A 15374-nucleotide genomic window follows, 5' to 3' on the forward strand; every position below is an offset into this window, starting at 1 on the left:
TTTCAAATGTGTATGTAATGTAACTTCAGTGGAACACAAAAAAAATTACTTTCATTTACAGGTAAACTGTTGTTTTAAGGTTAATCACAAGCCCAACAGTGATGTAAAAACACGAACAATAGTTTAGTCAAACTTTATTTTTTCCAAGTCAAAAAAAAACAAACAAAACATAGATACAGAGATTGAAGTATCAGATTGATTTCTATACAGTGGCAATTTCTCTTAATTTAAATTCTCCTTTCCCCATAAACCCAACCCGGTTATTACTCAAACTCAAGAAAACCCTGTCTTTTCCATTTACGCTTTCATGCACACCCACTTACACACACAAACACACACACACACACACACACACTTACTGGGAGCCTGGGTATAGAGTATTAACTGGACTTGTTTGAAACATCCATGAAACTGAAGGCAAACAAGGGCATTAAAGAGACTGTCAGAACTGCTCTTCCCAATGCGATCTAAGGCCTTAAATCTAAAGCATCAAAAGTCTTTTACAAGTCAAAAAAACCTCCTGCAACTACCACTGTCCAGATGGAGAGTAATTTGAGGCAACCACAGGTTATAAAAAGGTAACACTCAAAAAGATCCTAATGCCTCTAACGCCCGAGTCAAATCAGTCTCTGTCGCCCTCTACTGTTAGAGCAAAAGATGATTCAGAATCAGCTGACGAAATTTAGCTATGAAACATATGCATATTCGAAAGGTAACAAACCAAACTGCACTATTCTCCTCTCCCCAAGCACTTAATCCAAAAAGCAAAGCTGACCCAACAACAATGAAGCCAGCGCAAGAAAAAGTGTAAAATAAATGCTTTTCCTCAGTAAATCACACAATAGATTATCAATTGTAATGATGCATATATCAGAAAAAAACAATTATACACTTGTTACATTAAAGGGTTGAGTGCTGAGGACAAGGAAGGACTCATTAGATTTTAACCTAGGTGTTTATATATATTATAAAAAAAAAAAAAAAAAAAAAAAATCAACATGGTGCATCTTATGTAAAGCCGGGCTCCAGCCTCACTCTCATGATAAAAGAAAAATAAAACCAAAAAGGACACAATTTCACACTCAGAGGTACAAGACCGCTGGTTACCATTTTTTTTTTGCAGTTTTTTGAAATTGTAAATTACTGGGCAGATGCTGGTGAAGGATAAGGCTTGCATCTTTTGGGGACGATGGACTAGAAAATTGATGCCTCAAATAAAGCATCTGTTCCCCCTCTCTGATTCTTAAAGAGGGTTAATCACTACACAAGACTTTTACCCATGTCATGGGCCGGCATACATAGACTACAGTATTACAAGACATTTTTAAATCTGCACAATGTGTGTCAGCTTCAACAAGTTTTCTAATAAACAGCCACTTTGAACCTCCTGCTTCTTTAGAAATAACATTTTTCATAAGAGAACTCAAATTAGACAGAAAAATCGACATTAATATTTAAACTGTCCTCAGTTCAGAGCTGGAATAAAGAATCAAAACTGGGAGCAAGCGCTTATTTACACTGGGGAAGAAACTAATAGCTGTAAAATGTGAGAAAGGTCAGTTTCTCCCCCTTTCCATTTACGTTATAGAGATTTTTCAAGGTTTCATTTGAAACTTTTCAGATACAATCCACTGTTTTCTGTTTGAAGGCTTTTGGCAATACTTAAATTTCCTTTACATCCAACACTGAATTTGAGAAAAAGGGAGGCAGAAATGACTGGATGGAAAGAGGAGGACAATGCATGGTCTTTCTCCCCCGAAAGCAGTCAATCTCTTGCATCTTTCCACCAACTTTGAGAAATGGTTCTCCCTCTAAACTTAGAGCGACCAAAGCGGTCTATACAAAGGCAGCCTTGTTTGGCTTGTAGTTCAAACCTCTAACCTAACAGATGCAACCACTGAAGCCTGTTTAGTGAGGCTATTTAAGAACAATTCATGAAGTCCAAAAGAGAAAAATCAAAAAGGATGTTGTCACATGTGGGATCCCAGGTTCCTCAGCCTTCCCTGTACATGACAACATCCCCAGCTGAGTGGCTTTCCTTCAGTCTTTATCCCAGGGTCAGAGTGCCCATAAGGGAAGTGGGACAAACCCCGGCACCAACCATCTTTAATTATTTTCTTCATCGCTGTCATCAGGGCTGATGGCGGGGCTGTAGGTTGGAGAGGTGGGGCTGTAGCCGGGAGAAGTGGGGCTGTAGGTGGAGCCCTTCGGACTAGTTGGAGAGTAGGTAGGGGAAGTGGGGGAGTATTTTGGAGAAGTTGGAGAGTAAGTCGGAGAGGTGGGGGAATATTTGGGACTGGTTGGGGTGTAGGTAGGAGAGGTTGGAGAATAAGTAGGGGAAGTGGGGCTGTACTTGGGAGTAGTTGGGGAGTAGGTTGGAGAAGTGGGACTGTATTTGGGCGAAGTGGGAGAGTACTTTGGGGAAGTGGGGGAATATTTGGGGGATGTTGGGGTATATTCGGGAGAGCTGGGACTGTAGGAGGGGGAGGTGGGGGTGTATTTTGGGGAGGTGGGGGAATAGGATGGAGAACTTGGGCTGTAAGAAGGTGAGCTTGGGGTGTAGGTGGGAGACTGCGGGGTGTAACGCGGACTGGATGGAGAGTAGGACGGTGAAGTTGGGGAGTAAGAAGGAGATGTGGGGGAGTAATTGGGACTGGTTGGAGTATAATTGGGAGAGGTGGGGGAGTAGGAAGGTGAGGTGGGGCTGTAAGATGGAGAGGTTGGAGAGTAACTTGGTGAGGTGGGCGTGTAGTTGGGCGAAGTGGGACTGTAGCTCGGGGATGTCGGGGAATAGGACGGGGAGGTTGGAGAGTAGCTTGGAGAAGTGGGAGAGTAAGAGGGGGAGGTCGGGGAATAAGATGGAGAAGTTGGGGAATAAGACGGAGACGTGGGGCTGTAACTCGGTGAGGTTGGGCTGTAGCTGGGGGATGTCGGGCTATAGCTGGGGGATGTTGGAGAGTAGGATGGTGAAGTCGGGGAGTAAGACGGCGAAGTCGGAGAGTAAGAAGGTGAAGTCGGAGAGTAACTTGGAGATGTTGGAGAATAAGACGGCGAAGTTGGAGAGTAGGAGGGAGATGTGGGCGAGTAGGACGGAGATGTGGGGCTGTAGTTTGGACTGGTGGGAGAATAAGATGGCGAAGTCGGAGAGTATGATGGAGAGGTCGGAGAGTAACCAGGGCTCTGCGGGGTGTATCCACCAGGAGAACGAGGCTCGTAGGCAGGAGAAGTTGGAGAGTAATTTGGAGACAAGGCTCCTGTTGAGAAAGACAAAAGGAGAGAAAAAAAACAATTACATTAGCAGCCAATTACAACCAAGTAAACTAAGACCATTATTCTTAAAAACGGAACAAGACCAAAATAAACAGTAAAGAGACCTGGTGAGGGGATATAAGGGCTAGCTGGTCCAGGGGATCCAGGAGAACCGGGAGTAGGAGACCAGGCAGGAGAATAACCAGGTGAGAATCCGCTGGCATCAGACGCAGCACTGGGAGAGAAGCCTGCAGCACCTGGTGTCATTCCACTTCCTGTATGGGGAAAAAAAGAACAGGGCATGAAATGATAAATGTAAACATACACAAGATAATACACCATAAATACGGGTGGCAGTAAAACAAATCTGTGTGTAGCATTTCTTCACTCACCAACACTGGGAGACCAAGCACCATATGCAGGAGTGGCTCCTGTGTTCCAGGGAGTCATGGCAGGAGACATGCCACTCATGGGACTGGGGGCAGAGCCAAAGAACATACCCGTCGCTGTGGTGGAAAAATCAATGATTAACCACAGGTTTAAATTTGGGGACAGAGTATTAGGTTTAAGCATTCAAAAAATAAGTTTGACTTACGTCCTGCAACACTGATACCAGGGATGTTGGTGGGAATCTCCATACCATACTTGCACTTCTCAGCATCCAACAGCAGATCAAAGCAACCAGTGCCTGCAGGAGCCAGCTGCCCCAGCATGATATTCTCAGACACTCCTTTCATTGGGTCACATTCACCATGAGATGAGGCTTCCATCAACACATCCACCTACAGAAGAGCAAGGGATAACATTTAAGATTTCTTTACAAGCTCAACCACAATACCATTTTAAACATTAAACGAAGCCTCACCGTCTCTTCAAAAGAGCACTTCATTAGCGGCCCAGTGTCCTGCCTGTTGATACCGTGACGAGTGATGGCCATCAAGTGACCCCTGCAGGTCATCGTGTCACACAGCAAGGCAAGATGGCGGTAGTTAACGTAAGAACCATCAAAAGAGATGACATGGTACAACTCTCTTTCTAGAGCCTTACGCACAGCCTCAATACCAAGAACCTGCAGATGAAGAGCAGACATTTCTGGATTTGATCTGAGAACCTAATAGTTTCCAAACTTAAGACGAGCTTTTAAACAATTCTAACAGTGAAAATCTCCACAATGTCGTTGGAGGTGGTTCTGACAGGGTCCACATCCTTCTCACTGAGAACCCTCATGAGGCTGACTCCATCAGTTTCCAGGATCCACTCTTGCAAAGCTTTAAACTCTCCCTCTTCGGTGATTATGATTTTTTTCTTGTTGTCAGTCTGTGGTAGATGCATGTACACCTACAAAAAAGGCAGGAGAAATTAAAACTCAATCTCAGGGCCATCTGTGTCCACAATTTAAAAGTGTCCGGTTAGCTTTTATTTTTGTTTCAGGAGCATGCCAATTAGCACTGCCTATTAGTTCAGAGCTTGTAAGCGTCATGTGCCTTTCTGGATGAACCAGCACTGCCACACAGGCTCTCAGATTTACTGAAGTGAAATGTCAAAAGATGGAAGAAAAAAAAAAAATACCTTGCTGATCTGCTCAATGCCTTGCAGTGTCATGTCTGTCAGCATGTTCGATTCAATGCAGCGAAGGAAGACATCGTCATCCATCTTATCCACTACCTCCTCATCCTAGACACAAGATTCAACATTTACGATTTAACATTGCGCGAAAAGAGGCCAGTTACGTACTCCCCAGCAAAGATTAAAATTACAACGAATTACCTCTTGAAACTTGTTCTCGTCACTATTCATGATGCGGATTCGCAAAACCAGTTTCTCAGCATTGTCATCATTGAAGATGCAGTTAAGGTCATCGCCAAATCCTTGGAGACAAATATTTAAGTCAGAAAACTATACAACACCTAAGCATCCATTCTGTTTGCCATTTAAAAGTGTTGTATCAACATGCATTAATTCAATGATAAACTCAAGCCCACCTGCATTGATCTTCTCTGCGATTTGCTCCATTGTCAGTTTACGGTCAGTCATGTGTTTGCGATCAAGCTCGATACGCAGCAGCCAGGGTGAAATGCGGGTCACATCGAAGTCAGGCATCTCATAGTACACGTTGACCCACTCCTGATCCTCAGTCACCACAGTGTTCTGAGGGTTGGGGTCATAATAAATGGCTGTGTTGGCAGTGACCTTACGCAAGGTTGTGTGCTCCAAACGACACAGAATATCTTTGGCCCTCTCTGCGTCACGGGCCGCTTGGCCCAGGAGAAAGACGGTCAAGGAGGGGGTCTTGGGTCGCTTGGAGATGTTGATAAGCTCTTTGAGTCGAGGCACACCAAGAGTGACGTTTTTGGCGGACACACCGGCGTAGTGGAATGTGTTCAGGGTCATCTGAGTAGCAGGCTCTCCCAGAGACTGGGCAGCCAGAGCACCTACCATCTCACCAGGGTGAGCCTGAGGAAAAACAAAGCATCCTGCTTTTGACGATTTGATGAAACTAGATTACTCCACATTTTCTCTCTTTTTTTTTTTTTTTTGCAGGTGCAGTAACTAAGCAAGCATTACTTACAATGGACTGGTTAAATTTGGACTCTATCTCTCCCAGCAGCCAATCAAAAGCCTCTGTGCTAAGACGGAACTCCTCAGTCATTCGCTTGGAGCACAGCGTGGAGCGCAGGTGGATGTTGAACAGCAGAGTGGCGTTCTCCTGGGCTTGCCTGCTTAACTGGTCTTCACCATTTACGATCACCAGCTTCTTACTCAACTCATGAACTCCTGCATAAAAAAAGAGAGCAAATAGCCATGTGCTATCGTTACAAGGCAAAGCTCACTCCAATAATAACAACAACAAGAAATGGTTAGTGCCACCACTATAATGACAAGGTAAAACAGCCATATTGGTTAGGGCTACATAAAATGTAAATCTCTTAAAGGTGCAGATTTGTCAAGAGCATAAGTTTGGAATCAGGTCTTCAGTCAACACGTATGCAAAGATGTAACTGTGGCCTTTATAATCAGCTTGCACAGGTCTGCCACAAGACAGTGGTAAGCTACAGGGATCAGTCGTCAGCAGGCTTTATTTAGCTACCACAAGCAGGAGTCTTTATTTAGCTGGGAGACCCGCTCAAATGCAGATAGCCTTAAGTCAGTTAAAGGGGTGTATATAGCGTGCAAGTCAAAATAAAAAGTTAGTTATAAGATGCCTAAATAAAATCCCTTTATAGGCGCAAAGTACAAAACCCACCTTCCACTACTCGTGCTGGGTTAAGGTCAGTTGGTGTTCGAGGATTGATGCGGAAAATCTTCTGAGCATTCCAGATCATTCTGGCCAAATTGCACGGTAGTACCACCTATGGAAAACATGGTTTGGGTTTATGACATTATACAGAAGTGTCCAAATAGTGATATTAATGCTTTGAGATGTAAAAAGAAGGGAATATGGATATTGATGGCACTTAAAATGGTACTCTTAAGGGTCAGACCTTGCTGTCTCCTGTGGGGAAAATGGCCCTCAAGATTTCTCGGTCTTCCTTCATCTTCTCATACTCTCTCTCTAGAGCACTCTGGACATGGGCATTGGTCAACACATCTTTCACCACATCTTCCTGTAGAGTGCGGCGGAGAGCTCTGTCATTGGCGTAGTCAAACTTGAACCTGTGCAATTAAAGAGAGGCAGAACGTTAGATCAGTGACGTTAGTCAGTTGAGCTCTGAGCTGATGATCAACCATGACCTGAGAAGACTTGAAAGCAGACTCCTAAATAGCTTGCTATCCATGTTCTTGTTGATTTTAGTTAATATGACTATATTGATTATATTACTTAGTTTAAATTGGTGGCAATATATAATTTTACTGCATATACTTGACAGAACAGAACTCACTTCTTCTCAAAGGCTTTGTGGGATGGCTTAAGGGTAGCCATGTTCTGGAACTCCACAGCCTCTCCTGCCAGACCATCCTCTCCATACCTCAGCTGGACAACTTGGTTAATGGAGTTTCTGACTGTAGCATCATACTTTACCATAACAGACTCCATAGACTTGATCAGACGACGCTGAATATAACCTGAAGGAATAGGAGTTTCATCAAAACGAAGTTTGAAGACAGTTTCAGGCTTTAACGAAAACTAATCTGATGACAATTGCACATAACATCTTACTTAGAAGACTAGAAGTTCAGATTACATTTAGTATTTGCCCTCAATTGCTGCTCAGTCCATTACCTGTCTCAGCAGTTTTGACAGCTGTGTCGATCAGACCCTCTCTGCCTCCCATGGCGTGAAAGAAAAACTCAGTTGGTGTGAGACCAGCCAGATAGGAGTTTTCTACGAAGCCTCTACTCTCTGGACCATAGTCATCTTTAATGAAGTGAGGGAGAGTCCGGTGCTTGAAACCAAAGGGGATTCGCTTACCCTCAACGTTCTGCTGCCCCACCACAGCAATAACCTAAACGGGAGAAGAGAAAGAACAAATACAGAGATTGTGAAAAAACTCCTGAACGTGCTTTTGAACTATTTCAAGATAAAAAGACACCATCTACGGTCTTCTCTCACCTGAGAAATGTTAATTTTAGAGCCTTTTGAACCAGCCACCACCATGGATTTGAAATTGTTGTACTCAGACAATGACTTCTGGGCAGAGGATCCAGTCTTGTCTCGAGCATCGTTCAGAATGCGGTTGACCTGGTTCTCAAAGGTCTGTCTCAGAGTGTTACCTGGGGTGGGCTCCAACTCATTGTTGTGGGCTTTCTCAATGACCTGTGAGGAAGAAATCATGGAGCACAACTGAATTCATGTACAAAAGCAACAGTCTGTTGTGTATTTATAAATACCTAAAACAAGGAGTGGATGCAGAGTTGCCATATCCTTCATATTGATATTAATTTATGAAAGTTATTATGAAGTTATGGCAAGAGTGAATGGTTTAATCTTATGTGCGCTTATGAGATATTAAAGAATCCTGCTTTATGCTGTACTTCTACTCTCTAAGATGACTTCATAGTGTGTGTGTGTTGTAACGAACCATAATGATAAAATTCTAGCTAGGGCTAGGCAGCCTTGAAGTTCTGATAAGTTTTCTGCGTATGTGTATTAGTATCTGTCTGTACAGGGTGAAGCTCAGACAGTCCCAGGACAAACATTCAACTGCCAATGTCCAGTGTATCAGATATACATCTTTGGAGAGATGCCTTGCGTCTGACCTCGGATCACTTGTCTCCAAAATCGTTTACGTCTATGTGTGGAAACTAAGTTTATCTAGGTTTGGGAACCAATCAGAATTTTGTTGACATTGACACAATTAGTATCCTCTGTCAGGGTATAAGCTGCTGTTGATTTTGAAATGTATGCAGAATGGCCTACGAACTCCAGAGTACTGAAGCGGACTTCTGCTGATGAAACTACAAACCATGTTCTTCAATAAATTTCTTTAATTGAACGCCATCTCTGACCCCTGGTCTTCATTCATCACATCATATCTGTCAACTCACCTCTATCACATCCTGTTTGGCTTTCTTAATCGTGTTTTGAATGTCCTGATATGTCGACTTATCGGCAATGGAGTCTCCAATACCAATAGAGTGACCTGAAGCAGACAAGTTGTTGTAAATAAACGAATAAGGACCAAAACTGTTTGTTTGTGCAAATATCAAGTCTTTTCTTTTTTTTACCCTCAATGAGCAGCCAGTTGTTGACGACAGTCTGGATGTTAGAATAGAAGAGTCGTGTGATGTCATGGCCCATCTCAAGGTATGAGATATGGACAAGAGAGCCAGCGGAGGTTCCCAATGACTTCTTACACAGGATCCCCATGATCAGCTCACCGTTCTCCACAATCACCTGCAAAATGAGATTAATGAATGAGAACAAACTTTCTTTTGCACAAAAACTAGATCCACATTTGGGCTGCACTACTGCACCTTAGTGTCTCCGGGGGAGATGTGTTTGTAAGGGCCGCTGTCCTCTTCATCGGGGTGAGTGCTGTGTGTGCGGATGGCATTAATGTGCCCAGGGATGATCAAGCTGAAGATCTGTTTGCCAGTCCAGAGAGGTCGAGGCTTCAAGATAGCTGGCTGGGGCACTTTGCCGTCCCATGTGGAGAGAAACATGAGGAGGTTCATCACCTCACCCTAAATGAAGCACACAAAATGATTAGCATCCATCTCATGTACCTATGCAACCTAACAGCTTCATAATTTGGTACCACAGCTTTGTAAACTCACCCTCTCCAAGAAGACGTCTCTCTTGGTGAACTTGCGCACAGCTGTCAGTGTGTCCTGCACAATACCCATGACAGGTCTGTTGGACTGTGGTGTGACAATCATACGAGGCACCATGGCCAGCTCTTGGATCTCAGCACGGGTCTCCAGGGACTGTGGCAAGTGCAGGTTCATCTCATCGCCGTCAAAGTCAGCATTGTATGGAGTTGTTACACTAGAAGTGAAAAGGATTTTCTCTTTTAAAACAAAGTCAAAACACTTCTATTAGAGCAATGGTGCTAAATCTGACCATTCGTTTTCACTATGGATTTGTAACAATTTCAGCAATTATAACTAATGATGTATTACACAAAATCAGTATATTGCTTGCCCACATATCAATCTACAAATAACGCGACGGATCAAGTCTCATAAACCCAGTGCACCTGAGGTTGAGTCGAAATGTTGACCAAGGCAAGATTCGCACTCTGTGGCCCATCATAGACATTTTGTGAAGCGTCGGCTGTCGGTTGAACACAATAATGTCTCCGTCACACATGTGTCGTTCCACCTAGAAAGAAAACAATCAAGGTTTTAAATGCTGTGCTCACTGTAACTGAAAATCACATTAATTTCTTACATTAAACAAAAAAAAACTGACTTTGTATCCAATCTGAAGGTGAAGGTCACTTGGTTTAGGGTGGAATCGCAGGTCAATTCTGTCTCCGTTGTCTCTGATAATATATTTGGCTCCAGGGTACTGACTGTTACCTCTCCTCACAAGCTCTTGGAGTCTGTAAAGTAAAAAAATAAATAATAAAATTTAAAAGAATTTGAGAGCACTGGGTTAAAGAGCTCTTTTAGAGAACTCTAAAATATTATTCAGGAAAGAGATAAAAAAAAAAACTAACATTACCTGTCAATGTTAAAGGGTGTGACAATCTCAGGAAAGGTCATGTTTGCGGCGATGGAACGGGGAACGCCCACCTGGTCGATCTGCAGGTTGGGGTCTGGCGTGATGACAGTTCGGGCGGAGAAATCGACACGCTTCCCCATCAGATTACCTCGGACACGTCCTTCTTTACCTTTTAGCCTCTGCTTGATAGATTTTAGCGGACGACCAGACTTTTGCATTGCCTGAATCAAGAGCATAGAGCAAAATCGTCATTAATATTTTACAAATCGTCCCATACTACATAACTGCAGATGATCAGATAGCAAATGTTTTAACTGGCTGCACCAGGTATCAATGCATCATGCAGCAGTCTTTTTTTTTTTTTGTGTACCCAGAATTTTCTCACACAATTGCATTTTATTATAAAAGCATTATTTGTTAATAATAATGCATTTTTTTTTTTTTTTTTTACAAATGCATTTCATTTTTAACCAATACAACTTCTATAGCAATTAGATTCCATGTAAATTCTATAACAACAAGTTACAGATAAATCTTTAGTAGTGAATTTATTATTAAATATTGACTTAATGTGATCACTGTTAATAAGAATATATCTGTTGCTTCTCAGATCTCCTAAGGTGTAGTGTACATCTTACCCTAGGTAGACCTGGCAGTTCATTGTCTACCATGGTGGCCACGTGGAACTGAAGCAGCTTGACATCCTCTGCTATAACATGCGCTGCAGCTCCACTCTGCTCATTTCGCTTCAGCTGGTTATTGATCTTCACAATATCCGCCAACTTGTGTGTTAAATCATCCTAAGGAGAAAAATATATATATATATATTTTTTAAATTGATATATATCTAACAGCTATCAGTATTATGAAATGCATACAACTTCTTTCACACTGTTTAATAAGAAATGCTTTGCTTACTTGGTTTCTAGCAGAGCCCTGCATGACCACAGCTGGTCTCACAGCAAGTGGAGGCACGGGCAACACCGTGACAATCATCCACTCGGGACGGGCATATTTGGGGTCCATGCCCAAGATCATGTCCTCTTCATCCGAAATGCGTTTGAAGATCTCATGCACACGTTCAGGGCTGAGAAGAATCTTCTTCTCCTGCGAGTCTTCGTTCACGTGCTTCCACTCAGCATACAGCTCCAGGCCAGAGCGACGGATACGTGGCTGGTACCTGCCACAGCCTCCATGACCCTTGAGAATTAAAAGTTCAAAATCAGTTTGAAAACTTCCAGAGCAAGCTGGAAAGTTTCAAACTGGCCTGTGTGTTTTAGGGGTTTACCTTCTCTTTAGTGAGGTCTTCTTCAGTCTCCTGCTGCTCCACTCCAAACTTGTTGTCCATCTCCTCTCCACCCTCACAAATGTTTTTGCCTTTACAGAGGTCATAGACGTGGGTCAGACGCTTCCGTGGCTGCCCCTTCGACTTGGTTAAGATGTCTTTGATTTTTGGATTGTTCTGGATAAAACAAAATTAGGAGAAGTTTAAATACACTACAAAACTATTTGACAAAAAGAACTAGATCAGAAGAACAAGAGACAAAAATTTTAACAATCGAATGCATCACACAAGGCAAACTGAAAATATGGCATACCGAGTCCACAAGCAGTTTTGAACAGAAGAAGCAGACACATCGGAGGACCTTCATGATCTTTGTGATGAAGCCAACATGAAAGACTGGCTTAGCCAACTCAATGTGACCAAAATGACCAGGACACTCAGTCATGTTGCCTGAATGACAACAAGCAAATAAGCAGATGTTCAGCTTTAAATGCTTAACAATAAGCAAGACTGATAAATATCAGTTTATGAACATACCTGCACACGTCTGGCATCTGCCTGACCTTTCAATTACCCCTTGCCGGGGGTCCATAAGTCCCCCCAGTTTAGGGCGTCCTCCTTCTGTGGTCTCAGGGTACTTGATGCCCCCTTCAGTAACGGACATCCGTTTCTGAAAATGATAAACAGCATTAAAGTGTTGTACATTTTCACAACAATAGAAAAAATATTTGGACACTAAATGTACACTCAAAGTATACATATTTTTTGTAAATACATGAAATGCAACAGTTAAGTTTGCAAAAAGCAATAGTTCAGATGCCATGTGTCAATTATGCATTTAGCATTTTTAAACATTTTAATTTGAAACGTAACAATGGTTTAATAGTAGTATTTATAGTGGGTTTCTTTACAATACATGCTGCACCCTTTTAACACAATAACCATCTAAATGACAAAAAGTGTCAAAAGATTGCTCAACCCTGCATTCATTATAAAAAAATAAAAAGAGGTATAGGTCCTTAATTTACACATTATCGAATAAAACCAAGTTAGTTAGCCTCGCTGTCTAAAGAAAATGCATTACAGCTCAACATTGAAACATGACATTTGTTCGTCATTTATTTCAAAATATAAGTGCACTTTGCAAACTGAACGTATTTGAGTTTAAATAAACGAAAGCATGCATATAAAAATTGTACATTTTATTGCCAGTAAGGGAGACATAGGGAACAATGTGGAAACATGGGATTAACTCTGGGTCTGCCATGTGACTCCATAATTGTCACATAAAAGTAACAAATAACAAAATGTTACAAGAAGTTAAAACTGTATAACTTCAAACAAGGCTTTCAGTGTCTTACTGCTAAATGTTACAGCAGGACTCTTGTGTAGTGTTCCTTCAACTTTCTAAACACATGCTCTTACTGAGGAAGAAGTGGCTAGCCGGCTAAGTTAGCAAAACACAAGTTCACAAAAGACACTGTATGTTAATATCCGTATTTAATGAGTTTAACACGATGTTGATTTGAGTAAGACAATAGTACTCAAAGAATTAAGAGAATACCCCCTCTCAAGAGCAAAACCTACAAGTTCATCAGGGCTGAGGACGCCGAATTGCACTCTCTTGATGAGGCGCAATGGGCATGCGCTGTCGCTGGAAGGCGGTCCGTGCATCCTGTCTATTCAAAGAGACGCGTCCTCCCCCGGCACGCCGCTTTGTAAAGAAGGAACACCTCTGAAACGCCACCAAGACTCTCCTGGCACCCAATGGTGACCGGAACTCGTCCGATGGCGGTTTCCCAGTGACCACCGTATCTTGCTAGTCAACGTGCTTTTAAATTTGTGTTTATATACTAGCTATTGTAGCAACCAGCTATCCCCTTCCCTTTCCCCGATCTACTCTCCAGTGCGCTCTAAGCGCATCTGAGAGAAAACTGTTCTCACACGGCTTTATATAGACTGTACGCTTTGCTACAGGTTTACACAGCCTACTTGGCAGGGGCTGAACAGTCAGAGGGCGGGTTATGGATCGATCTCTCTGTGCGCTTATTGGCCGCGAGGCTGGAACATATGAATAATTCATTAAAGTTGACGCAGAACCAATGGAGTTGTTCGCTTTTGGTTCCGGCGAATCCTATGTAGGCGGAGGCGGAACAAGACGTATGAAGAGATTCTATTGGCCCGTAAAAACCGAGGGTGGATCCATGGACACATTATTCATGAATATTCAATAACATTCGTCAATGTAAAACATTATTGGTCAAACGTTCTCGTAATATTCATGAGCAGGGAGCATTAGACCAATCGCAACCAACGCTTTGACGGCGGTAAAATAACTTTCTTACTGCCCGCCTTTTTTACGAGCATTGCCGATTTTACCCGACTGATATTTTTTCACCCTCTGAACAAAAATAAAAAAAACCTGCGCTGTTCCGTCCGTCTCGCTCTGGATCAGCTAACAGTGCTGGAAAAGAAGCTCGTGTGAGAGGCCTACACCTACCATCGAGGATTAACGCCGTTATTTTTGTTTTAAATATGATTTTTATGTAATTCAAATTCTGAATCTATTTTTGTTTTCTACGCTTATTCATATTTATAGAAATGTTTATTATGATTTTCCTTATTTTATTTGAGTTCTACGGGAAAATGCAAGAATCCACGAGGTCGAGTAATACACTGGCTGGACGGCACGTGCTTTTTTCGGTATGATCAGCTGGAAACTCCGCTAAAAGCCTGGGGTTTCAGACCATGCATTTTCAATGAAAACATTCGAGAAACTTTGATGTTTAAAACCTCCGATGTTATTTTTTAACTATTTTGAGAATTAGAATCCCATTGTAGCTCACTGTAAAATAAAAAAATAGAATTGTACATCTAGGCCATGTTGTTCTACAAAAAGGCGCTAGCTTACGTTTTCTGGTTACCGATTTTCTTTAAAAAAATAATCGCAAATCTGTAGTTCGTAAATGATTTCATTTGATAATCTAATATAGTTTATTATTCTCGTAGTTCTAGAGTGTAACCAAGAGTGTGTAGTAATGTAACTTGATGTTACCTAGCGACTGTTGTGAGCTTCTGCTCGTTTGTTAGCCGCCATTCTTTGAGGAATGTGAACATTAAACGGCTCCCGTTTAAATTTGTTTTGTCTGAAATGTTAGTTTACATCTTTAAAATGTGAGTGTGTATATTTGTGTTATTGATTTATATAGGTTTATATTAGGGTAAATAGCCAGCATTATTCGTCTACATGTTATGGATTAAATACATTATAGGCTACGGTGTAGACAGATGGTTTTATAAAAAAAATATGGAGGAAAAAAAACCTTGATATAGTTCATATAGGTTCGGTCAAATTTTATACTTGAATTGGTCTCTTAGTTACATATTAATACAGACACAATAAATGTATCAGAATGTTACAGGAACATTAACTACTTTATTTATTTTTTAGCAATTTTAGTTTTTAAAAAGGCTATTTGTGTTTATCTTGGTCTTGTCTGTGTGTGGTCTCAGACGAAGATGTGGCTTTTTAACAGATCATGTTTTATATCACGTTCATGATTGCCTGTTAGCATTGAGCTTGGATGGCTGTGAATGTAACGTTATTTTCATTAAAAAGATTAGGTTTTCTAATGTTGGAATCGGTTTCCGATTATATAATGAACATATATAATATAATAAACACCGATTTCTTAAAACAGAAAGATGATTTATAGCCGAAAAGAGTTG

General features: G+C 41.7%; 1 protein-coding gene across 1 annotated transcript; it reads right to left on the reverse strand.

The window, feature by feature from the left end:
* Positions 1-117: 117 nt before the first annotated feature.
* Positions 118-13571, reverse strand: LOC127968746 (DNA-directed RNA polymerase II subunit RPB1). The gene is made up of 28 exons (XM_052570082.1): positions 13233-13571; positions 12183-12315; positions 11959-12095; positions 11649-11822; positions 11279-11560; positions 10999-11160; positions 10361-10581; positions 10106-10238; positions 9891-10015; positions 9469-9679; positions 9166-9375; positions 8917-9085; positions 8737-8831; positions 7802-8005; positions 7472-7694; positions 7131-7314; positions 6732-6903; positions 6494-6599; positions 5819-6024; positions 5232-5703; positions 5017-5117; positions 4819-4923; positions 4405-4587; positions 4115-4318; positions 3845-4031; positions 3642-3755; positions 3375-3524; positions 118-3254 (listed from the first exon to the last, which is right to left on the reverse strand). Exons 1-28 carry the CDS (start codon positions 13317-13319, stop codon positions 2107-2109), a joined length of 5898 nt encoding a protein of 1965 aa, XP_052426042.1. The 5' UTR covers positions 13320-13571; the 3' UTR covers positions 118-2106.
* Positions 13572-15374: the final 1803 nt, after the last annotated feature.

The sequence above is a fragment of the Carassius gibelio genome, chromosome B12 (assembly GCF_023724105.1).
Source record: "Carassius gibelio isolate Cgi1373 ecotype wild population from Czech Republic chromosome B12, carGib1.2-hapl.c, whole genome shotgun sequence".
Lineage (NCBI taxonomy): Eukaryota > Metazoa > Chordata > Actinopteri > Cypriniformes > Cyprinidae > Carassius > Carassius gibelio.